The sequence below is a fragment of the Panthera tigris genome, chromosome C2, assembly GCF_018350195.1.
Source record: "Panthera tigris isolate Pti1 chromosome C2, P.tigris_Pti1_mat1.1, whole genome shotgun sequence".
Taxonomy (NCBI): Eukaryota; Metazoa; Chordata; class Mammalia; order Carnivora; family Felidae; genus Panthera; species Panthera tigris.
This window is the reverse complement of record NC_056668.1, coordinates 76,896,382-76,922,974: the sequence shown is the minus strand read 5'-3', so window position 1 is coordinate 76,922,974 and position 26,593 is coordinate 76,896,382. Positions and strand designations below refer to the sequence as shown.

Sequence of the window (26,593 nt, the reverse complement as noted above, 5' to 3'; positions counted from 1 at the left end):
CCCAGGAATGTTTTAACATCTTTTTTTTTTTAACGTTTATTTATTTTTGAGACAGAGAGAGACAGAGCATGAACGGGGGAGGGTCAGAAGAGGGAGACACAGAATCTGAAACAGGCTCCAGGCTCCAAGCAGTCAGCATAGAGCCCGACGCAGGGCTCGAACTCACGGACCGCGAGATCATGACCTGAGCCGAAGTCGGCCACTTAACCGACTGAGCCACCCAGGCACCCCTGTTTTAACATCTTTAAGAGATTGGTATCCCATCCCTTCATACCAACTCTCCTCATATAGCGTTGATTTTTTTTTTTTTTTGCCATATCTCAGGTGACAAATATTCCACACAATATCAGGTTAAGTTGCAATCATTCACTAATTATATAAAATATGTCCATAGGCTTTCTTATTTTGTGTCTCTCAATGTTCTTCAAGCAAAAATAATAGCTAAATCTAGAAGGCAATTAATTAGTGGTAACTAAGACTCTTTAAGTTTATAAATTTACCCAAATTTAGATACATAAAAGAGAGAATAATCTGAATTGACACTTCAGTTTTCATATGCAATGGAAAAAAGAAAAACTATTAAATATAAAGACAGACATAATTATATTAACTGCTAGAGAAAAAAAATTTCTCTTAGTTTTGCTTATTGGATCCCATAAACAGGTGTTTCCAAAAAAGAAGTCTTTCCCCAACATCCATAATAATAAAAATAAGAAACCTGTATTTATTGTTAATTTCAACCTGCATTCATTGATAGTTTTAGTGCTTCTGAGCAGTACCATTTTTCATTTCATTAATGTAAAAATCTGCCATCTTGATTGGTATACATTATTTGCTTCATGAGTTAGGTATAGACTGACATAATTTTAGAAGGAAAGAATAACTTTTCTAAATGCACAAATTTACATTTTTAAGTTTATTTGTTTTGAGAGAGAGAGAGAGGGAGCACAGGGGAGGGGCAGAGAGAGAAGGAGAGAGAGAATCCCAAGCAGGCTCCACTTTATGAGTATGGAACCCAACATGGGGCTCAATCTCATGAACCACGAGATCATGACCTGAGCTGAAAACCAAGAGTCATCTGACCAACTGACCAACATTCCACCAACTGAACCATCCAGGCACCCCCACAGATTTAAATTACATTTTGTTTATCACTAAATGATTCCATTTTGTAAAGGGATGTCACTTTTACTTCATTTTCCTAGAAATAAATTTAGTAAAATAACAACACAAATTATACTTTTTTCCAGGATCCAGTATTAAATAGGAAAGGCAAAAAACAAAAAAATAAAAAAAATAAAAAATAAAAATAAAAAAAACCCAGCCTGTATAGAGTTATTTTGCACAAAATCACAAAGCAAAATGAATTTAAAAGCAAATGATCCCTTTGGAATGTATATTTTCTTTTTGTTGTTGTTGGTCTGACTTTAAAAAAATCATTATCAAAAGTGGGGTCTCATTGCCAGCACATTTCATTGTCTCATTTTCTCTTATACCATCCTGAAGTATTTCACATTTTGCCTTAGATATAATATTGTGCTGGAGTTTCATTTCATTGTTCACATGAATGCTGTTCAGCTCTATCCCAATTCTATTTCATTTCCGTGAAAGATATTGAATTTTGAAGTTGTCTTTTATAAAAGTTGTGTTCCTCACACAAATGAAACAAGTCTGGAACTACAAAACCGGAAATGAAAGGGGAACTTGTGGTCAGGTAGAAAAGAAATAGGCTGGAACTGTAGGGTCGGTGCTGTAGACGCTGCATGTCATGTAAACATCGTGTGCATAAGTTAGCCCGCCTTTGTGGGCAACGCTAACTCATAGGTCCCATCCTCATAAGTAAGGGTACATTTCAGATTTTCTACACCTGGCTGGTGTCTTATATGATGCTCAGCTTCACTGTGAGCAATATGAGCTGAGGTAATAATTTGAATGTCATGATTATTCCATTCGGCTTGGGTCTGTCAAAAATCTGATGTCAATAGTAACCCAGCTTCATGATTTCATCTAGCCGTTAAATCAAATCTAACACTGGGCTAGAATCATAGGTAGGCTTTCATGCCCTCTGCTGGATGTTCAAAGAAAAAGCTACACCCTTTAGCAGTAAGAAAAGCTTTGTTTAAAAAAAAATGAATGGTCTTTAACAGAAGACGGAAACACTCTAGTCCTATTAGAATTAAAATCTGAGACAACAGGTTAAAAGAATTTTAAAATGGGCACTGAGGAGGACACTTGTTGGGATGAGCACTGGGTGTTGTATGTAAGCGGTGAATCCTGGGAATTGACCCTCAAAACCAAGAGCACACTGTATACACTGTATGTTAGCCAACTTGACAATAAATTATATTTTAAAAATAAGTAAATAAAATAAATAGAATTTTAAAAATTTATTGGTAAACTAAGATGCAAGTAAAGATTTTCAGAAATGAGATGACAGAAAAAAACACAGGTTTATCATTTTAAATTTCTTTTTAAAAGGTTATGATAATCATATAATCCAAATTAGTTTTATTACTTTCAGTTGTTTTCAGTGGACCATAAAAGAGCATCTGCTAGAACTTTTAAGTCTCTGTCTGGAGATCAGAGCAAAGTAGTGGAAACTCGAATATCATTAAAAATCATACTAACTTGGGGCGCCTGGGTGGCGCAGTCGGTTAAGCGTCCGACTTCAGCCAGGTCACGATCTCGCGGTCCGTGAGTTCGAGCCCCGCGTCAGGCTCTGGGCTGATGGCTCAGAGCCTGGAGCCTGTTTCCGATTCTGTGTCTCCCTCTCTCTCTGACCCTCCCCCGTTCATGCTCTGTCTCTCTCTGTCCCAAAAATAAAATAAAAAAAAATAAAAAAAAAATCATACTAACTTTGGTAGAAAAAATACATCCAGAACCTCGTACAATAATTAACATGTAATAGTTGTTTAATATGTGGTTTTTTAGAATTAAGTAAAAAACGTAGTCTGGGATCTCTGATGAGGTCTTTGCCAAAAAAGTTTTTTTTTTTTTTTAATTTTTTTTTTTAATGTTTATTTATTTTTGAGAGAGAGAGACAGAGTGTGAGCAGGGGAGGGGCGGAGAGAGCGGGAGACACAGAATCGGAAGCAGGCTCCAGGCTCCGAGCTGTCAGCGCGGAGACCGACGCGGGGCTCAAACTCACAGACTGTGAGGTCATGACCTGAGCTGAAGTCGGACGCCCAACCGACTGAGCCACCCAGGCGCCCCTTTGCCAAAAAAGTTTTTATGGAAAGAAACCCTTTTTCTACCAGCCTTACTCGCCTGCCCACACCCTATCCCCATTCTTTCTTCCCTACCCCCCTAAATTAACCAGCGTACCACATGCCAAGCATACGTGTTGGTTAGGCTTGTTCTGACACATAAATTCAAGTCACAAAAATAAATTCCGATCACTTCAACCATATTGTCACTAATGTCTTTGGGAAACTCCAGATGCTCAATCATCAGCCCTGTTTCCAGATGTGCTTATACTTTTCTAGGCATCAATGTAGCCACTGCCTGTTCTATACCTGGGATGAATTTTAACATATGAAGCTCATCGGATATGAACAAAAACTCCCTAGCATTACTTATTTGAGATAAACTTAACTATAACCCATTTTCTCTGATGTTTATTTTTGTAGCCACTTATGAAGTTAGAGGATCATTGTGGAAAAAAACCTGGAATAGGAATTGAAAGATCAAAATGCCTAGTCTGTAATATAGTCTCCCATGCTAATTAGCTACACGTCTTGGGCAAGTCAATTACCCTTCCAGAACCCACATTTTCTAATCTGTTAAATGAAGGCAGTGATATATTTTTATATTTATATTTACATATATAGAGAGAATTAAAGTAACACACATATTTAGTTTTAAAAGTCAAATAGTACTGTAAACTCATGATAAAAGCCAGCCCTTCTCCAAGTCCTATTTCTTGAGGCAATAATTTTCAACTCATTTAGTGTTTTGCTTCAGATACTTATGACCTAATTTCCAAATGATGTACTTTACCATTATTGTTTTCTTTTACTTTTAGATATTATTCACTGACTTCCCACCATCTGACTACGAGTTAGTTTTCTTATTAAATCCTGCCACCTTTCCTCAATCACACTTCCCCCTCTGCCTAGCTTGTCGAGATGACTAATGTTCAATGTAAAACTCAATATTAATTATTTTCATTATTCATAGCGTAACCATTTCGGGGGCTGAAGGGTTAATCCAACCTCTGTTTTTCATAGATTTATAATTGCCTTGTCTTTGCAGTTCCTTCACTTTCCATTTACCAATCATCAATTTATCACCACATTTTCATTTATATCTTTTCCTTTATCATCCCTCTTATCATCCTACACCATTTGCTGTCATGTTCTGACTGGAACTGGCTCTTCTATGGGTTGCTTAATACTATCTTCCTGTAGATCATGTTTATGATAATTTCCAGAATTCCCTTCACCTCTCTTACCTCTTATTCTTGGGCCCTTCTACATTGTTACAGCATGAATTTACTTCCTTCTTCTCAGTTTCTTCCCTGGAGACACTTAGCAAAGTGGATAAACTTGAAACCCAAATGAATTATGATTTTTCCATCTATACACATCTAAGACGTCTTCCAGGTACTAAAATCTTGTTGCGCATCCTCTTTGTCATCTTCTTGCCACTCTCTTTGTTCTTGTGAATTAAAAACATTTTTACTTTTTTACTGTAATCTTAGTGGCTTTCAGAAGGGAGTGGATATGTTCAATTTCCCATGGATACCCTGAAGTTAAGAATAGCTTGGTCACAAAATTATGACAATAAAATCTGAAAGCAGTGTGTGCATCTTAAACCCTGCATGCCTACCTGGGATTATTAAAGTACATTAACACAAGTTTCTCTGGTCTTCTTTCAACAGTAGATACTAATGAGGTTATTTTAGCAGCACTAAGCCAGCTGTCCCTGGCTCTTACCCACATTCACTGTCATAAAGCCTTGTCCCCATCAAATCTCATCCTATTTTTGGGACTTTCCAGAACTAGGTAACATTGCTTAAAAAATGTGTTTGAATACATGCTAAGTAACAGACTCTTTTATACCCTTGGATATAAATTATTGAATAATGCAAAAGTCCCTCCCACATAGATTTACATTCTATCAAGGGAAGATGAATACAGATTTTAAATAGAATTCAAATATGTAGTAGAGTAGATGAAAAATTCTTTGGAAAAAGTATATCTGAGACAAAGAATTGAAAGTATCAGGTCTGGGAAAGGTTGCAATTTAGAATAATCAGGGGCACCTGGGTGGCTAAGTTGGTTAAATATCTGACTCTTGACTTTGACTCAGATCATGAGTTTGTGGTTACTGGGTTCAAGCCCCACATCGGGCTCTGTGCTGACAGAGTGGATCCTGCTTCAGATTCTCTCTCTCTCCCTCTTCCCCCTCCCTGCTCTCTCTCTCTCTCTCAAAATAAATAAATAAACTCAAGAAAAACCTTAAATTATGAAAAAAAGTAGAATAATCAGGGTGGGTTTCATGAAAAGGTGACATTGGGACAAAGACTTAGAGGAAGTAAAAGGGTGAAATAATATCGATATCTGGGGGAAGAGTATTTCAGACAAAAGAAACAGTGAGTACCAGAGTCCCTAACAGAAAGATGCAGGGAGGTTAACACCTGATAGGTCTGATAATAGTGTTCCTGGGGCAAATGAGGAAGGATATGACTCATAGGAAAGGAGACTGAACAGGGTATTGATCCTACAGGGCCATGGGTCAAGGACTTCGGCATTCTCTCTCAGTGAGATGGAATGTCATTGGAGTTTAGTTAAGGGACATGATCCTCTTTACGTTTTGAAAAAATGACTCCAGCTACTGTGTTGGAAATAGAATACAGAAAGGCAGGCTAGAAGCAAAAGGACAAATTGAGATGCTATTACAACCATCCAGGCAAGAACTGGTAGTGACTGGCTCACAGCAGAGATGCAGTAGAAACTGTATAGAGTGTAGGCTTATTTTGAAGTTAAAGCCAAACCAGTCCATTTTCTTGTTTTGTTTGTTATTTTTTTAAATATTTTTTTTATCAATTTATTTATTTATTTTGAGAGAGAGAGAGAGACAGAGAGACAGAGAGAGTGAGCATGAGTGCGATGGGGCAGAGAGAGGAGAGAGGATTCCAAGCAGGCTCTAACATGGGGCTCCAACTCATGAACCATGAGATCATGACATAAGCCGAGGTCAAGAGTCGGACGCTTAAATGACTGAGCCACTCAGGTGCCCAAGAGCCAAACCATTTTCTGACAACACGGATATAGGAAATGACTCAAAGGGAAGACTCAAAAATGACTCCAAGTTCTTTGGTCTGAGCAACTGGATATTTGCTGTTACCATCAATTGAGATGAAGGAGGTTTGGATAAACCCATTTGGGAAAAGATCAGGAGATAAATTTGGTCAAGTTAAATTTAAGAGGTACATTAGATGAATAAGTGGAGATACAGGTTGTTTTGTTCGACAAATTTGTCAGCCGATGACAGCCGGACATGTGCCACGGATTTCTTTTTCTGCCCCCCTTGCTCATGGCCACCGCAAAAATGCCAGTTGAAAATGTCCCATTGCTACTTCTGTACTCAGGGTTCTCAATGAGAACATTGATATCTATGCCAAAGGTTCTTATCATAGTACCCCAAGAAATGCCAAGTCTTCAGACACCAGAGAAAGGCTGAGGGCTCCAGAGTCCATATCTACTCATACAAAATGAGAGCTTTCTTTTTCTCCACACTGTGCTATTACATATGGTCCACAGCTTAGGTAGAGTTCTTCAGCTTCTATCTACACTTTCTCTCTCCTCAGGCTGAGACAGGCAACTGTTTGAACTGGGCTCTTAATCTTCCTCTTCATTCATTCTTCACCCTTCAATTCTGAGTGTCCCTTGTTCCCTAGTGTCGCCTTTTACCTTAATTCAAATATTCTCTTTCTGGTCTGGGTCTGGCACCATGCTCGGGTCATTGTGAAATTATGATAATTCTTATTCATTCCATACTGGGGGGGGGGTCAGATTAAAAGAGAGATAATAAGGCCAGGAAAGCTGTAATGTGTACCTGGAGTGAAATCCCAAACTTAATGAAGACCCACTCCATGCATTAATCACTGTCTATTTGAGTACTGATGGAGAAACATTGACTTGATTGTGTAGCACAAAATATAACACAGCAATGACACAATAAGAGTCCACTAATTTACTACTGAAATATCTTCCTGACCAAAATTCTTTCCCCACATTCATTCTTCTGCCTATTTGTCCTTTTTCAGGCTATATTAATTGATTTCTGGGAATTCCCACTAAATAAAAGAATTGTTCCTAAATTTGATTTTTAGAATTAAAAATATTTCTGATGTTTCCAGTTGATGATCCAGAGCTAAAATCGACTTGATTTCAGAGTTTCTTCATATGGAGGTGGGGGTCCTAATGTGCCAAAACATGGAGCAGGATATAGTTCAGGGTTTTGAGTTTGAAGGTGAATTCCAACAGTTGAATTCACAGCCACTTCTGTCCCTGGAAAGAGAAAAACGGGGACTTGTAATCTTTCTAGTCAGCATAAAACAGAAGTACAGGAACTGCCTAATAAAATCTGGCATTTCTTGGATCACTAGAGCAACAGAAAATTATTTGTACCCTTGAGAAAAAATTTACAACTATCTTGCTCTCTACAGTGATAGGTTAGTCACTATAGCAAGAAAATTTGCTCTCGTGAACAGATTATATCATCATTGACTAACCCATCAAGAAGCATTTACATTTTAGCAGCTGAAAGTAGGAGGGATGCCCTTTTTGGTAGATTAGAAGATAAGATTCCTGTAAATACTAATGGTATTTTAGCTAATGTTTCCTTCATGGGAAATGCAAATTTCAATACAAATATTTAAATATAATGTCTGAACTTCATTATTTTAGATTTATGCTCTGCAAACTACAACTAACATAATTAAACATTTCTCCATAATAAATAGTAAAAATGTTAACTTGTGCAAAGTTTGCACTTAAAGTACACACACACAATAAAGAAAAAACATTACAAAAGTTTTGAAAAATGCTTCAAAATCAAAATTTTGACTTTATTATTATTTTTTAATTTTTTATGTTTATTTTAGAGAGGACAGAGCATGAGTGGGGGGAGGAGCAGAGAGGAAGAGGGAGGGAGACATGGAATCCAAAGCAGGCTCCAGGCTCTAGCTGTGGACACAGAGCCTGACAAGAGGCGGTGGGGGGAAGGGGGACTCAAATTCATGAATCCTGAAATCATGACCTGAGCAGAAGCTGGACGCTTAACTGACTGAGCCACCCAGGCGCCCCAAAATTTCAACTTTTAAATTATACACACTAGACGCCATTAAATATCAAAAACAAGCATTTTCTTCCTCAAACTGATCACCTGGAGAGACGAACTTATTTCAGTACCTCTTTTGGAAATCTCCTATTAGTATTCCCTTGAAAGACTGTTACTATTTTTGAGTTTCAACAGGAACCAACAATAATATTTCATAACGACGTCTCTCCCTCTCCTTTTACATATATATATATATATGTATATATATATATATATATATATATATATATATATATATATGTCTTCGGCTGTCTTGAAATGATTTGATTCCTTCTTTTCAAAACAATAACAACTATAAATTTCAGTAACAGCTCTAAATTCACCATTAAAGAAAAAATAGGCCCTTGAAATAAATCTAGCTCTTTGACCATTTTTTTGTATATGGAATTTAATTGGAACACAGCCATGTCATTCATTTACATATTGTCCCTTTTTGCATTACAATGGCAGAGATGAGTAGTCCCCACAGAGACAACTGGCCTGCAAAACCAAATGTGTTTCCTATCTAGCCCTTAATAGAGAAAGTTGGCTGACCTCTTCTTGAAGGGTTAAAATATGATACCACCAAGGAGATCCCAAAGAAAATGACACAATTATCAAAACAACTTAAGGAATAGTTACATGTTAGGCAATAGCTGTATCACTGGAATCCAAACGCAGGTTGCTCAGAATCTTTACCTTGGAATGAATAATGTTTATTTGGAATCGTGAATGTTCATATATTTGTATTTGTATTCACTGGCTGGGAGAGCAGAGTAGAATAATTCAAACATTAATATAATCTATGAAGGGTAGAGAATGTTGAATGGAAACCTGGTTCAGCACTTTCTGGAGGAATTATTTATTTAATTGAATGATCTACTCCTAGGCTATTACATGACATTTCTGTATGTCAGTTTTCTCCTATGCAATAAAAGGATAATGTCAGTATCTATGTCTGTAAAAGCAAGGCTAAATGAATTTAGAGTGCTTAAAACAAAACCTGATACATAATAATTATCCATTAATAACTAATTATCATTAGTAGTAGTAGTAGATATATCAAGAACTCTACCATATGCCAGGAATATGCATGCATTTTCTTTTATTTACAATATTCTGTTCTAATTTATCTTATTTTAATGGTTAAATATTTAATCATTATCATTATCAACATTATAGCACAGAGATTATTAAACAGAATAATTTGTGGAGTTAGAGGCTTTTGCAGTTAGGAAACTTAGGATGATGTAAGCTAAGTCTGAGGCACTGGATAAAGCAGTTAACATTGGCAAAGCGTATTTGCCCCAGCACCTCCCTGCATTGTGGGTACTGGTACTAAGCATTGTCCATTTCCTAGGTGAACTGCTCCTGGTATATCTAGTAGCAAGTCAATGGTCATTTAGCTATCATTCTGCCTGGAGTGGTTGATCAGATTAACTTGACAATTTTTAGCTCAAATTTATCTCTACTGCTGCTATTATCAATATTGTGCTTCTGGCAAATGGATATTAACAATTACTCTCTGTGGTAGGTAAGTTTTATGTTATCGTCTTACTACAAATTTGGCCGTTGCTCTTAAGCTTGTTATGAAAACCACAGCGCATTCATTTGATAAACATAACTAAGCCCATGTGCTCAGAAAGCTTTTGTGAAATCAAACATATATCAGTTTTTAATTTTTTTTCAAAGCAGGTTTACAGGCAATACCGGTACCCTCCACTTTCCGAATGTTCGCATTACCCCACTTCTGTTTTATGAAACACGTCCATTAGTAACTGCTTTTGCTAACCGAAAGAAATTCAAAGAGGGTTTTTGTTTTTACAAAAAAGGGTGAAAAGCGAATGATGTTCAGTATTTGTTTCGCAGTGAGCCACTGTAGAGGCAGTGTGCACCTGAGCAGGAGAGTGGCCCCACGCAGCTCCTTCCCTGGAGCTACATTCCACATCCCAACATCAAGCCACCATGGCTTTGAAGTGTGTCTGTGAGCATCTCTCTGTGCTTTATCTTGACTTACTTTGTGCATTCAGTAGCAAGGTGTGTTCTAAGGAATCAGAAAAGACAGGTTATTTTTGGGGTCTGGAGACACTCAAAAATTTTTCCATATAAATTAATGGTAATCGCTTCTGTAAGTCTTTTCGGCTTATGAAAGTCTTGCTTTCAGATAGCGGGGGATATCTGTATCGTATGAAGGGAGCAGGGAGCAGACATAATTTTTATATTCTGACAAATTAAGAAGCTGGAAGAACTCAGTTAAAATGCCTGCAAATATCCTGTCATTTTCTATGGAACTTCTGGCGAAGGTATGAGTTTGTTGTTGAATTTTGTAAAACCAATATACTCACTGCTGAGTTTTTATAGCCAGAGTTCAGATTTCCCACATCGTTAAGAGCAGTCCCATTGACTTGCCTTATTGAACCTGCCCCTTCCACCTCTTTCGTCTCTTTTCATTTCTGTATCTCATTCCTTCCTCTTCTATCAGAGTGGTGGACAGTGCCTGAATTTCAGTCACTGTTCTACTATCGGCTAACTGTGTCACTTGATTTCTAAGTGCCTTGCTTCCCTCATCTTTAGAGTGTTCAGAATGATAGTGGACCCCTCGTAAGTTTGTAGGGAAGAATAAACGAGACTAGAGATGGTAGTACAGAGCATGGCACATGGTAAATGCTCAATAAATTGTGAGCTGTTACTATTATCATGCCCTGAAAAGAAAGCATGTGAATGAAACACTCCCTCTTTCCTTGCCTAAAACAAGTCACAGAATATTTACATGGAGAACATAAAGTACACAGAAGTAACACTTCAGAAACCATCCTAGGGGCACCCTGGTGGCTGTTAGTTATGTGTCCAGCTTCGACTCAGATCGTGATCTTATGGTTCATGAGTTTGAGCCCCATATCTGTGCAGTTGGTGCAGAGCCTCCTTTAGATCCTCTGTCTCCCTCTCTCTCTGCCCTTGCCCTATTCTCTCCCTCTGTCTTTCAAAATAAATAAACATTAAGAAAAAAAAAAAAAGAAACCATCTGAAGATAAGATAGGATCCGGGAGAATTGGGGGAGGAAAGAGGGGCATGGAAGGGCTGGCTTCTTCTCTGTCCCTGTCCAGTTCTCCTTCCCCTCCCCAATTCAGAACCCTCCCATTTAATCATTGCTGAAAGGTTAGTACTTCTATTTACCCTGAAGTAAGAAAAGGGGAAAATTATCTCTGAAATTGCAGAAGAAATGGGGTCAGGAAGATTAGATCTCTGAAAGGCAGAATTATTGAGGAGATCAGCTCCCAAGAGGAGCTAAGCCAAGATGAGTGTCTTCAGGAAGGGTGTCAATGTGGGTGCTCACCTTGCTGGCTTCTCAGGAATGGCATGGGATCTGTTTTCTGCCCTGTTAGAGCTGATAGGACCCAGCTCTGAATCACACAGGATGGAAAAGCAGTCAATATAGATTTTATCGTAATTTATTATTTTAGTTAAATAATGGCAAGGATCTCTCTGCTATGCTGTCAATAATGGTGGGGATCTCTCCTCTATGCTCTCAAATTTTCTTTTCTAATGAACACTAGATTGCTTTTTCTCCCTCAAGCCCTTAGTCCTTCTCTCACCTACCAGACCCCAAACGTTTTTCTTTTCATTATCCTTAAATGTCTTGCTTTCTCATAAATAAGAGTTTTATTCAGCTTCAAAACCTTATTTTCAGTGAAAACTTATTTTCATTATTTTCAGTAAATTAACAGAAAAATTTCTGTTTGTAAACAAATTTAAAACTTCTTTGCCATTTTTTAAATACAGATTTAATAAGCAAAACCATTAAACTGACAAACTCAAAACTTTTTCTTAAGTCACTTGTATTTTCTCTCTGTTCAGCCTGTCTCACAGTCCTTGATCTTGGGGTACAGATGGTTATGGAGAATTTTAATGATTTTCTTTTCCCACTTTACTAAAAATTTGCATACATTCCTTTAAAAAATCACTTTCTGTTGCCCAATGTGGGTTCTCTCAACTTATACATTTGAAGGAGGGAAAACCTGCAAATCTCTTGTTTTCTGTGGACTTTGCAGATAAGAAGGATCCTAAAAGCATCATTAAAATAGGTAAGGCAAGGTAAGGCCATAAGACAACATTGAAACAAGAAATCATGTCTGCCCCTAACACAGGTGCTGAGTTAATTCTAGAACTGCTGGGGTCTGATGACTGAAAGAAGGGGTGAGAGGTCTCAGAGATCACTTTATGGAAAACCCCATTCAGGAAGGTATAGGACGTTGAACAGGTCCTTTCTAGGGAATAGCAGGGATGCTAAGGGAAAACGAAGGATCCAGGAGATGAGTCAGGGGTAGCAGGGGAGGGTGATAATGGGAGGACAAACTGTCTAGGAGACCCCTGGGGCTGAGTCCAGGAAAAGGAGGCGGGACTGACACAAGAGAACAAAACAAAACAAACAAACAAAAAACAAGCATGACTATAGGGCTTGTATGAAATTAATAGGTATTAATTTCAGTACCCAAAATATCTCTAGCTTCAAACTGTAGATTCCTTCTCCTTTTGCTCTTATCTTTCCCCTTTCCCTTCACCCTCCTGACTTTCTTTTGGTCCCCCTCTTTCTTTCTTTCCCTAGCAGTACCACCCTTCCTCCTTACCCTCCAAGGGGGTAGCAGAGAGATTTTTTTCTCCCTTTATGGTGCGCAAACAATTTCATTGTGATATGTTATGGACATGCAAACATAACATGTTTACACACTGTTTACGAGGATCCCAGGCCACACATTTGCCTTTCTCTCTTGGATATTTCTAATTGAGATAATTGACAACTTGGTGGGGTGCCTGGGTGGCTCAGTCGATTAAGTGTCCGACTTCAGCTCAGGTCATGATCTTGTGGTTTGTGGGTTTGAGCCCTGCATCAGGCTCTGTGCTGATAGCTCAGAGCCTGGAGCCTGCTTCGGATTCTGTGTCTTCTTCTCTCTCTCTGCCCCTCCCCTGTGCTATTTCTCTCTCTCTCTCTCTCTCTCTCTCTCACATAAATAAATAAATAAATAAATAAACATTAAAAAAGGTCATTGACAACTTGAGCCATAATAATATTGCCTGGAATTGCTAGTGAGAGAAATCTCCCATTGTACACATTTTAACAGCACTCAAGTTCAGTCTACTCTACCTTTCCATATTCTGTCAAAATTCTCTTCTTGGCTCTTCAGTTGAGGGCAGCTTCTATGGGACCCTGAGAGTCACATCTTGGATCCACAGATCAGAAGAGCAGAGCTGTTTCAACTAATATATTCAACAAATAGTGGCAATAGAATGAGATAATTTTTGAAGAAATAAAATAAGGATCTAGGAAGAAACCCAAGTTTAATAGAGCAAATCCAGTTCTCTCCATTAAAATGTTTTAAATGACCCATTTCCTACATTTTGTATGCAGGATGGAATTTTCTATCTTCCCCTTTGTGCTCAGAGGGTGGCAGAGAGTCCAGAAATCTTATTTCATATTCTCACATCACCATTATCTTTCAACTGGGTTCTCATTTTCCTCTGTCCTCTGACCTGAGACTGTGAGGAAAACGCAGGTGAAGCCCCATACCCAGCCGTGTGGGTGTATGAATCTGGCAGTGACTGGATCACCTTGAAGCTGTGAGCACATACTCTATGGGGGTACTGTGGAGATTTGGGTCCTGACCTCCCCTGTAGCCGTAAAAAGATCCTGTAGTGGTTCTTCATTTCTCTTTTGGAGGAAACCTCTTTTTCCAGAAACAGTAGATCGAAAGAATCGTTTGTCAGGGGAAATGAAAGTGTAATGGGGATCCAGTGGGGAAATGAAATCCAGTCTGGGTCTGGGTCTGGGTTTCAGAATGCCTTAAAAAATTGACTCTCTGGGATGTGTAATACACAAATTGCTAGTCAGAAAGATATCACTAAAGATCACAGAGAATACCACTTCAAAAATTATTCTGTTGCAATTTTTTTTCAGAGAGAGAGAGAGAGAGAGAGAGAGAGAAAGTGAAAGAGAGCACAAGCAGAGATGTGGCAGAGGGAGAGAGAACCCCATGCAGGTCAGGGATCATGACCTGAGCTGAAATCGAAAATCAGATGCTTAACCAACTGAGCCACTCAAGTGCCCCTGTTCTATTTTTTTTTTTTTTTTTTTTTTTTTTTTTTTTTTTTTAGAGAGGAAACACAGGAATGCAAGGAAGCACAACTCTGGGAGCCACATTCACATCCAAGACTGTGTGAATAGCTGTTCACTGTCCGTACAGCTACTCTGAGCATCCCTGAGATAGGATAGATGGGTAGGAGGTGGAATAACCTAACACCCAACTAGGCAAGGGGAAAATAAATAAATAAATAGAAATGGGAAACTTAGCCTCTGGTCCTAAGATGGAAAGCGACAAAAATGAGTTTTGTAATAACTTCAGCTGAGGGAGAGTTTATGTGTTTCTTGAGCAAAGTAAGATTCAGTGAGCTACCAGTGGGATTAAGGAGGACCCAAGAGAATGGGAAAGGGGATGTGGATTCTGGAGAGTAATCCCTACCGTTGAGGAATCACCCAGTGGAAATGTCTGGAGGTTTGAGATACCAGGCTGTACTTAGCACAAGGGATGAGGTGACTAAGCCATGAGTGTCCTGCCCAGATTTCTGCTGGCTCCCTGCCCTCAATTATGGACAACTTGAAGTCTATTAGTTGACTTGCAGCAAAGGCCTATGTGGTATATTTATCCAGCACAGTGAGAAAAGTATGTAACATCCTTTGGGAGAAATAATAGCCACTTTTCCAGGTTGGTTTTTAGCAGTTAGAAATAACATCCAAGAAGCCCCAATCTTGTGCCTAGCACTTGGTAGATGTGAAATAAACTGTGACTGTATTTTTTTAAAGAACCATTTCTTCCCAAGTATATTCTTTTCCTGTCCTTAATGACTTCAGGGTCATATAGTAATACAGAGAATGTGATTCTAATGCCCTGCATTTGATATGATTATATTCAGATTATTGCAGTAATCGATCACGCTTGACACCTTCGCTCCCAGTCATACCTGTCTGTTGAGGCAAGTTCAGGCAAATTCAAAAGCATATGTGTAAACCACCACACAGGAAATATAAAACATCAGATAAATGGGGATATAACTGTGGCAAATAAACTGCGTTAAAAGTGAAAACAGTATAACTGGGTAGCTTACTTATTAAGAGGAGACATTTTTAAAGATTCAAGACAGTCTAGAAAAGAGTCTTCTTCTGAGTAAGTAAAGGCTAAGAAGACCAGAGAAGATTTTCCTCTTTAGAAACTCGAGTCAGGTTGGAAGAATCATAATTGCATTTATTTGTTAAATATCTCAAATTAAATAAAGAAAAATAGACCAATGTGGCCATGTTGACCACTTTGACTAATAAAATTTATTAGAATGTCAGTGACCCGATTTCCTCCTATGCTTAATAGAATGTGTTCAATTTTAAGAGAAAGATTATTTTTTCATTGGAGACTTTAATTATCCTTCCCCAAGTAACCATTTCTCAAATTGACATGTGTTTCTTCCATTAAATATAACTTTTTAAAAAGTCAATAATAAATACAATCCCTAAATCTTAGAGTACCAAGTTTTGATATTAAAACATTTAAGCTAATTTTTTACCCCACTTTTTATTTAGCTGTTAGTTTTCTCAGGGCATGCCCTGTTCCATCTATTAAAAATCTTATGCTGGTCCAAGTTCCTGGAGGGTGGCTGTTAATCTCCACCACACCCTCCCAAGGCAACTATGGATGGTGTACAAAATAGCATCTTAAAGGGAAAGTTTCACAACAGATGGTCTGGTTGAGAACAATGCTTAACACAAATAAATAAACTATGATCTGTGACCTCCCAGATCAGTTAAGTGATAGTTCTATTACTTATAGCTAAGGCTGCTGCTACAAATAACTCTGAAAACTTGGATTCCCTCCATTCCTTACTCTTACGTAAACTAGAAAATAGCAGAAAGGGCATGGTTTTGGGGGTGGGGGTTGGAAGCAGGCAGGATCAGGGTGCTACTTGTGTGTCTGGAGAGAAAGGACAAGGATATTGACATCCGCCTGCCCGATTCCAAGTATTTCAGGCTGTCCATTGGTAGCAGACAATCTGGAAAGTGTGGTTCAATGTCATTGCAGATAAGTGAGGCATAGAGAACTTAGTAAATGAGACTATGAACACAAGGCAGGCTAGACTTATATCAAAGGCTCAGAGAGACTATTCTGTACCTTAAACCCTACCACTCGGAGTGACAAGCCCTGTATCTCTCTTCACTTTTGTGTATTGACTGAGAAAATGTTTAGGTCTATCCTTGTACTAAACTACGAGTCATTTCCCTAAGTCACATTTGGCGGGGGGGTCCTCCTTTCTTCTGAAGTTATCTCATGTAGACTTTCTCCCCACTGAATTCCTTTGAGTCTCTAATAAACTATGTTTTGTTCTCAGTTCACCAATCTGCTTTCCAGAGGTTAGTTTTTCAATTCACTACAAACCATTAGATTTCTAACAGGAAGTCTAGAAGTGTGCAGACAGCTCACCATAAACGGGGTCCAAGTCTCCAACAGCAAAAACAGCCATAGTGCGTCTTGGGGAATCAATTCGAGGTCTCCGCAGCCAGCAATGGAGGCAGGAGAACACTACTCCACAGAGAAGAGCCACCAGGAAAATCAGCAACAAGAACCTGATGCCAGAAGAAGAGCAGAGGAGTATGTAAGACTGCTGCTACTTCCTGGAGAAGGGGCAAGAGCTTCAGGAGCTAGGATGCAAGGTTCTGTGAGGCCGGATTCCTTGAGCAATCCCCTGCCACACCTCATCCATCCTCACTGAACCAGGAATATTCCCTGCCGCAGAGTGGTGGATCTTGCCAGGGGGTAATGATCACTTCCTCTGGAAATTGGAGGGGTGTTCTAAGGAACCAGGTCTTTGTTCCTTCATTCATTCATTCATTATTCCTTTCTTTCAGCCAGCCAGCCATACATTCAACTAATATTTAAGCAACTGAACAAGTTCTAAATGTTGGGGTTGGGGATTTAAAGGTGGACAAGACAGGAGCTAACCTTCTAATTGAGAGAACTGATAAACTTGCTTAGAAAATATGGAAGTCATATATGAGGAGATTGATAACAACTGTCTTATAATTTCTGAAGGACTAGCTTATAAAAGGCAGCACTTTTATTTTGAGGGTTTTCAAGACTTTTGGAATCAGTAGAGGAGTCATGTGGTGGAGATTTCAAGAGAAAGAACAATTATTTTACTGTTACGTGTCTCTAATTTGGGAACAAGATATTATTCCTAAAAATAGTTAAGTTCCCTGCCACAGGAAGTACATTAGTAAACAGGGGACAATAAACTGAAAATGATGTTTCCACATGTATTACATGACCCCTAACATTTCCTTAACTGTATGATTTCATGTGCCATCTCAATTATTTAGGACACAGAGTGTATACATAACACCAAAAATGTATCACAAATTGGGATGTCCTTACCAGATATACCAGCCATTTGTGTATTGATCTTTATAGTTTATGCACCTGGTGATAGAAGGACAATAGTTAGTGCTGGACCTCTAGATGGTCAAAGCCTATTCTTTCAGACCATGTTATCCGTTCTGACCCTACCAGTTTCCCTGGAACAATACTCACTACACATCACACCCCGCCCCAGCACATGTGAGTATCACTCACTCACATACTCACGGCACATCACACCCCACCCCAGCACAATTAAGCAAATGTATACAGTGTGCCCGCTTCATTCAGGACACTAAGAATACAGGTAAATGTGAAACTATCCGAAACATACATAGATAATTGCACTTTAATAGGTTTGATTCTCGAGTTACATATATGGTTGCATATTGAGAAAGTAGTGACTAACTTCCCAGGGCTAACATGTCATAGGTATTAGGTATTAGGCAGATAATCTTCCCACCATTCTGTTTATCCAGAGACCTAGAGTTTTTTAAAATGCAGTCACCTGGAAGGTTTAAAATCTGTTAACCTTTAATATTTTGGTAAAAAGAAGCAGGCTGGAAACCAGCTTGGAGGAAGAAATTGGGGAAAAGGGAAAATGAATGAATGTGGGTACATGTGCCGTTTATCAAGGAATGAGAAGCTGATTTCTTCAGTCAGGATGGACAAATCATTTGTGTGTCTAGGCACGATTAAATCATTCTGGGACAAGTTTATTTACTTATTTTTAGTTTTCAAAGAGAGAGAGAGTAGAGAGAGTGCAAGAGGGGAAGAGGGGGAGAGAGAGAGAGAGAGAGAGAGAGAGAGAGAGAGAGAATCTTAAGTAGGCTCTACTCTCAGCATTAAAACCTGACGTGGGGTTCATCACAGGGCTCGGTCCCACGACCTTGGGATCATGACCTGAGCTGAAATCAAGAGTCAGATGCTCAACCCATTGAGCCACCCAGGGGCCCTTCTTGGATAAGTTTTAAAAGATCACACGAAAACAAAATTCAAAAAACAAAAACAAAACAAAAACAAAAAAAAAAGAAAACAAAAACAAATGAACATACACATTAAAAAAAAAGAAAAAAACAACAAAAAAGAAAACAAAATCTGCAGTGTGATTTTTAGGGGGTTTCACTCCCCAGGTGTAGATACCTCTGTGATATTCCACTATGCCAGGCATGGTACGCTGAATGTAGGTTTGCTGACAGCATTTTCTCATACTTCAGTACATGGACCGTTATCAAAGTATTCTGGGATTAAACAGTGGAAACCTGTTCATCACAGCTCGATAAGCTTGTGAGTTGGAGCTGTACTTAATCATGGCTACTTCAGTCTTTGTTAAAATAACACCCAGTACTTTTCAGCTTGAAAGCACTCATAACTGTCAGCTAATTTATTGCTCCCAACATCTCCAAGGAGGCAGTGTGTCATGTTTATCATCACACTAGTCAGAAGTGACTTTTTAACAGTTGTGAAGTGTCAACATAAAAATTTTACCCCAAATATTTAATAGGAAACTTAATCACCCAGAGAACAGGTTTGGGTTTTTTTTCTTTCATTTTTTGTGTTTTAGATTGTGTGTGTGTGTGTGTGTGTGTGTGTGTGTGTGTGATCACCTAAAGTCACAGGTTCAAAAGGCTGGGAAAAAATGGCAGCTGAAGTATAACTTTAATAAAGCATCCTAAGACAAGCAATCATCAACAAAGCATTTAAAAATATTAATGCCACATCCTTATAAAAGAATGTTATCCAGTCATCAAAAAGAATGTAGATTCATATTTATAATTAAAAGCTTTGTGAAGTAAAATGATATAGAAGGCTCAATTCTACTTTGTATATTTTCTTTTATGCAATTACAATGATTTCACTAAATAGTTATTATATAGTAGTACACTCATATACACCAAATTACTAATCATGCTTCCTTCTCTGGCAGATGGTATCATGAGGCTCTTTATCTTTTCCATATTTCCATACTGTTTGAATATACAATGTATTATATTTATAGCCATACAATTTTAAATATTATCTTAAAAATATATAAATCTTAAATATGTAGTACCCTGCCTTAGATGGATGTGGGGGAATTCTCTTGTGTCCTAGCCCAATAAAAGAGAAGAAGGTTCCTATCTGGAATCTTAAAATCTGAGGGCATGATCAGAAGTGTAGATTTCTTCATCTTCCTCCATTATAAATCTGTGCTTACCCTCCGTACATGTAAAAATAGACCATATCCTTATCAGAATGTCGATTCTAAAGATTAACTACCTCAATTTGTTTCTCAGATCTAATTTTTGAGCCACTCAATATTTGTTTCCAGTGATAGCAATTATCCAAATTGACTTATTTCACTTTCTCTTTCTGATCCTGTGCACCCACAGGTGCAGTTTCTGATATGCCCTAAATACAATGGCCAAGAAGCAATTAGCTGGACAAATGCTAAGTGATTATATAATTTCAGAATTGCAGGCACCTTTGGGATCATTTCTTTCACTCTCAGAATTTTACATACTTTACAACGAAAACCCAGAGTAGGAAAGTCAGTGGGGAAGTCACTAGCTGGCCAAAGAATGGATTTATTTATTTATTTATTTATTTTTAATTTTTAAAAAATATTTATTTTTGACAGAGAGACATAGAGCATGAACACGGTAAGAGCAAAGAGAGAGGGAGACACAGAATCTGAAGCAGGCTCCAGGCTCTGAGCTGTCAGCACAGAGCCTAACATGGGGCTCAAACCCATGAACTGTGACATCATGACCTGAAGGGAAGTCAGACCCTTAACCAACTGAGCCACCCAGGTGCCCCAAGGCTGAAGAATTCAAACCAGATTACAGGTCTTCTGACTCTGTGTGCTTCCCTCCTACCCCCCCCCCATTATTTCCATGTTTTTCTCAAGGTCAATTTTTAAAGATTTTTCATTTTTTTTCATTTTTTTTTTTTCATTTTAAGTAGGTTCCAAGTCCAACGTGGGGCTTAAACTCATGACCCTGGGATCAAGGGTCTTATACTCTATTGACTGAGCCAGCCAGGTGCCCCTTAAACAGATTTTTCTTAATTCTTAAAAAAAAAAACAGTATCTAAACTGTAATAATATTCTAATTGCTCGAATTTTAGATGCAAGATAGTCATTGTAGGAAAAGTTGCAATTTTAAAAAATGAAGTTACTATTTGGAGATTTATATATGATTGGTCAAATTGGGAAGATGCCAAAAATGAAAAAACGATCAGGAGAAATGAGAACCAACTCTGATGCTTAAGAAAGACGTTCCCAATAATCAGAGTTCTCTGGAAGTGGTTGCTGATGGACATCATTTCTGACCCTACTGGAAGGCTATTGTCCTTCTCTGCTTGGGTGTTGTGAAGATGATTCTTCCTCTACAGAGATGATTACACTTATTGATCCTTATTATTCTTCTCAGTGCTGAGATTCTGTGGACCTAAGATTAACTACCATTTCATTAATTTGATAAATTCAGGAAGAAAACTGCAGAGTCACTCTGTTGGCTCCTTTGCTAGAATCGCCCAGAACTTCCTGTGCCAGGCATTCTTCTAAACCAGTTATATAACTTCAGGGGAATTAACTCGCTTTCCAATTTACAACGTTATTAGGTAAGGTCACAATATTGTAATCCTCATTTTACAATTCAGAAAATTCAGTCGGGGAGACATTAACTGGCTTGCCCAAGATAACAAAGCTACAAGTGGGAGAGTCAGGCTTCACATCCAGACTGTCTGGCAGTGGAGTCGGTGTCTCCTACCACCATGCAGCAACCCCCCCCCCAACCGCCCCGGGAACAGTAAAAGCCGGCTCTGGCCTCACATTACTATGTGGAGTCCTGCCTGAATGCATTCAGTATCCTGTGCTCCAAAATGTTTCAAAAATATTAAAAATTCCCCCCCAAAAAAGAAAAAAATAGAAATGAGAGTGTGGAGGGTCTCACACAGAGAGACTAAGCCAAGAGTGAGATCATTTTTTAAACTGAATGTAGTATGTAAAATTAGAACCCAACTCGAGATCTGGCTTAACCTTTCTAGCAGGGAAGAGGATGAGAGGGAGAACTGGCTATATGGTATCCTCTAAAATTAACAAAATCATGCAGCATTACTCACCAGATGCACAACTATTCCTGGAGTAGACACCAGGGGAGAATTCAAACTATGGGGCTTTATGAAGAGGGTACTGTGGGCAATAGGAGCAGTGTTTTTTCATATGCCCTTAGAGTAAAAGCAGTAACAAATTTCATGGATCCTTTCTTTTTTAAACCATTCTTTAACATAGGCAAAAGTGAGATTTTTGCCTATGTCCGGGAGAGAGATAGGTGCCATATCATATCACCCAGAGACGGGTGACTTGACTTAATTAATCCAGGGGAGGTTGTGTAGTATCTAGAAGAATAAGCGAATCATATATCCCTCAGGTATTTCTGCCAGTGTATCATTTCATTTAATATTAGACATACAATATAGTTTTGTAGTGCAAAATTATAACACATATACAGTAGTATAATAGTACATACAGTATACGTATGTGTATAGTTGTAATATAAAATTCTGGACTCAGGAGTCAGTCCTGGGTCCAAATCCAAGCTCTGCATTTTACTTGCTTACTCTTGAGAAAAACACTTCACTTCCTCAAACCAGGTTAGATGGCGACATATTAATCAATTAATGCAATCTGTTAATGCAATTCATTTACAGAATCCTATATATATGTATGATCATATTTATCTTTTATAAGTTACCTTTTTTCTGGACATACACACACATCACTGTACTTGCTTATTTCTGGGAGGGTAAAGGATTAGGCATGTAATGGGGAGGATCTATCAAGTTTTTTTCATATACTAACTTACTTACAGTATTTAAATTTTATACAAAGACAGCCTAGCAATGCGTTGTTCATACTAAAGAAATGCTGTTATAAAAATAAATTGAGGAGGTTAGATCAGAGAAAATACGTTTGAAAACAGATTTAAATAGAACTAATCATCTCTCAAACACCTTCCTGTGGTGACAAAAGATTTGGGAAAGCATCTTCAATGTATACAGTTACTTAATCCCACCTGCGATACCAGGTACTTTCTTGCCTTCTCTTTTTATCTTCTGCTAACTTGCATTTTATTTGAAGTAGTTTCTTATTTCCATTCAAAAGAAATGGTATTAAATAGTGACAAATACAACAGACATTTACATGCAAAGTGGGGTAGCCAAAAAATTGTACTTAAGTACTAATTGAAACCCTGCGTTAATTCGCTGCTGTCTCCCTTTGAGTCTCCATTTCTTTATGTGAAAAGGAGACCAGTGGCCTCAGTGACTCTAAAGGCAGCTTATCAATTTCCTCAACAGTATAGTTTCCTATCATGTTGATTGGAGAATTACGTTCAACATTTATGAGCCTTTCCAATTATGAATTTCTTTTTCTCTTATTCTGGGTCAAAGACAGAAGAGATTGGGCAAGATGAGGCAGCCAGGAGGTCCAGAATTAAGTAAATACATCAGTCATCAAAACCTCCATTATGCCACAAACACCAGAAGACAGAAAAAAACAAGTCTAAAATCAGTGCAAAGAAAGAACAAAGGAGAGCAATGGAAAAGCTGGAAGAACAGCACAGACTTAACATGCAGCTTATCAATAATGAGATGAACCACCAAAACCAAGTGAATGGTTCCAGGGCCGAGGAAGGCATTCACATAACATGGCCTCTTAATTTGGAGGCAATGCCCAGGCCTTGAGACTGTGGCCTTGAGGGTAACTGGCAACGATAATTGAAAACAGTTAGTTGGCAGTGAGGGCTACACCCAGGAGAAGACAGTGCTTGGCAGACATGCTTTTCTGACACTTGCACGAAGTCACAGTGCATTACAGTTGTCATTAATCAGCAGCAGCGTTATTAATGGCACCTTCTCCTCATTTCCCGAATAGAATTCTGGGAACCATTAAGTCTATAGCACAAAGAGTGAGAAAATTGAGGCAATTATTCACGTAGTATACATCAAAAGCACTTTGAAATATACATATAATACAGGTTAGAATTTTTGTGAGTTTGCTTCTATTTGAAAATGAATATGCAGAAAACTGCAGCCCACTATCACTGTGACTTAGAAGTGTGGATGCAACCATAGATGACGTTGTGATTCTTTCATGAACCTAAAGAACCCTCAATACCTCCGTGGTGGAGAATGGAGTAAGCAAAAATACCTAGAAATCAATGAGGCCCCATATATTTAACAAAGCCAATCATAATGAAAGTGCATCTTTTTTCTGCGTTTAGAAAAATTGAGCCATTTGCATTTAAAAACAATTTACTCTTACTTTGCTTGCATGATTATAATCATGTGAAACTCATTTGGGGCTTCTCAAATGACTTGAGCCTTATTTATTCTTTGAATTTTGAAAATGCTAAATAAAAACATGGAGCCTCTTGCTATTTACTTACATTTCCTTTTCTTCACATGGTGGGTCCGAGAGCACCAACTGAAACACATGTTTAGAACAATGAAACCCGAACTTCTCATTAGTCTAATCCTTTAATACAAACGGCGCTTAGAGACAATGTGGGTTTATATCATTTCGTTTGTTTTTTTTAATTAAAAGCTCTGTTGCAGAGTCTATTATTGGTGCACAGAATTTTAATTGAAAAATAAAAATCTCTGGATAGATCCTCTAGCTGAGCAGTGACAGGGGATATACATTGTGAGCCAGATTCCTATCCTACACACCCGTACAGATGGATGTGAAAATGCCTTTTGTTCGTTCTGCAGGCAGATTTGGCTTGCTCTAAAGACCTTTTTTGCACCTTGCATTTTTTCTTTTTTTCACATTTTAGCCAGAGGAAGGAAGTTCATTATTTGCGAGTAGTATTTTCACACAAAGAAATCAAGTTCCCTACCTGAAAACAGAAGTCCATTCCATTAGCATTAATGGGTGTTAAATATATGCATGAAGAAGTGACTTTAACTAGCTCTAAGGGGAAGGCCGATTTAAAATTACATGACATTCCAGTTGAGATTTACTTTTCTCTCTTTATCAAAGAAGAGAGAAAAAGTAATAACCTTGATTGCTTTGTTTTAAACAACCCAAACCATAGGAATTTCAATATAATTATCTTAGTTCTCTGTGTTGAACCTTGCAGGTTACAATAACTCACATCACAGAGGAAAGAAAGTACTCCTTCCTAGAGGTTTTGTTTGTAGGTTTGTTTTTCCCTTGAACTGAGACTCTTTCAAGAAAATCTTTACAAGTCATTTATATGTAGTCCTAAAACTTGGGTTAAGGAGATCAGTGTAGTATTTATTTTTCTGGACTATGCCACACAAATAACAGAACAGATACGAAGTTGCAAAATTTAAAATGATAGGCTTGGGAATTTTTGTGAGACACGTCTTTTTTCCCTTTAATCCCGAATGCATCCTCTTCAGCACCTTATATTTACACCACCACGTTTATCTGGGCAAAGAGATTTGTGGAGTCGCAGATGGAGCCATGAATTGGCCATCAGAGAGCATGGTAATGAACAATTTATAAGCACAGAAAATGAGTTGCACTCTCTTTTGCTAGAAATGCTGCAAATAGATTTGCATACTAACTGAGAGGAAAATGAACATTCAAATTTTGTTCATAAGGAAAGTTTATTTATGAGTAGATGAAATCATTTGGGATCCAGCTTAACAGATAAACAAATAAAGCCCGCATTTCAATTTCAAGTCACTTCCTAGACTTCTTGGGTGCTGCACCCTACCTAGCAAGGAGTCCACAGTCTTATATTATTACCACCTCGCTGCCAATGCATTAGCTGTCAGGCTTCAGGCTTTTCATGAAATGGTGAGCAAAGTCTTAATGTATTTCAGAACTAAATCTTTCAGATACATTGCGTTCAAGTAACACAGATACAGAGATGCGGGTATCAGTCTGAATGAGATGCTAGAGCAGAGGAGCCAAAATAAACTCTAAGATGGTTCTGTCTACGTTGCTCAGCACTGAAAAAATGGTCAACCCTTAAGTACAGTTGCAGGCAACAGTAAACATGTCTTAAAATGAATGCTGCCGCAGCAGTTTGATATATCAATAACATTTTTCATTTAAAAAAATTCACAGCCTAGTAAAGTTAAGCAAAGACTAAATTGCATCATATTACTTCAACAGCAACAGAACTGATACAGATACAGAAGAAAAAAGACTACTGTCATGGACCATTTTGTTTTCTGTGTCTCTGACCAGTAAATATAATAAGTCATAAGATGCTGGTAACACTTTCTTAAACGGAATCTTCTAAATGTAAGAGTAGTTAAGGTACCCAAAGAACAAACTATCACAATCAGATTCTTAGAGTACCTCCAAAAATCTTTTCCCGAAAAGAGAGATGGTTACCTGGAATAGTGGCAAACATGAGGTTCCCATTTTTGAGATGACTGATGTAAAACGAAAAGGTCTGGATCTCACCATACTTGAAGAACAAGCTGCTCGAAACTGGTGTCTGGCCGTCTGTGTTGATCTGCCTCTTTTCCTAGAACTTGTTAGCCTCTAAGTTATGCTTCCTACCAGAGCACTCACTAATGGTGCTCCTTGTGACTGGTAACATGCACGCTGGGGCAGGCATGTTGGGTGCGTGCGCACAGGTACACAGAGTTCAAGGAATTTCAATGTAAGGTCAGAACCCTGGTAGTTTGTCAAGTCCTTAGAAGCCAGGGTTGTACATGCTGACCTGCAAAACCAGCTGGCTGCTTAAATTACTTAGGTCATTCAAGAGCATGTTTTATTCCAGGGCATTTCTGGGTTTTATACAGAATCTGGTACCTGGAATGTTTATTTAGTTTCCTTCCCT

The 26,593-nt window shown here is 38.2% G+C and overlaps 1 protein-coding gene across 1 annotated transcript; it reads right to left on the bottom strand.

The window, feature by feature from the left end:
- Window positions 1-7,380: 7,380 nt before the first annotated feature.
- Window positions 7,381-26,214, bottom strand: TMEM207 (transmembrane protein 207). The gene is made up of 5 exons (XM_007083641.3): window positions 26,140-26,214; window positions 24,209-24,246; window positions 17,796-17,840; window positions 16,845-16,987; window positions 7,381-7,517 (listed from the first exon to the last, which is right to left on the bottom strand). Exons 1-5 carry the CDS (start codon window positions 26,212-26,214, stop codon window positions 7,381-7,383), a joined length of 438 nt encoding a protein of 145 aa, XP_007083703.1.
- Window positions 26,215-26,593: the final 379 nt, after the last annotated feature.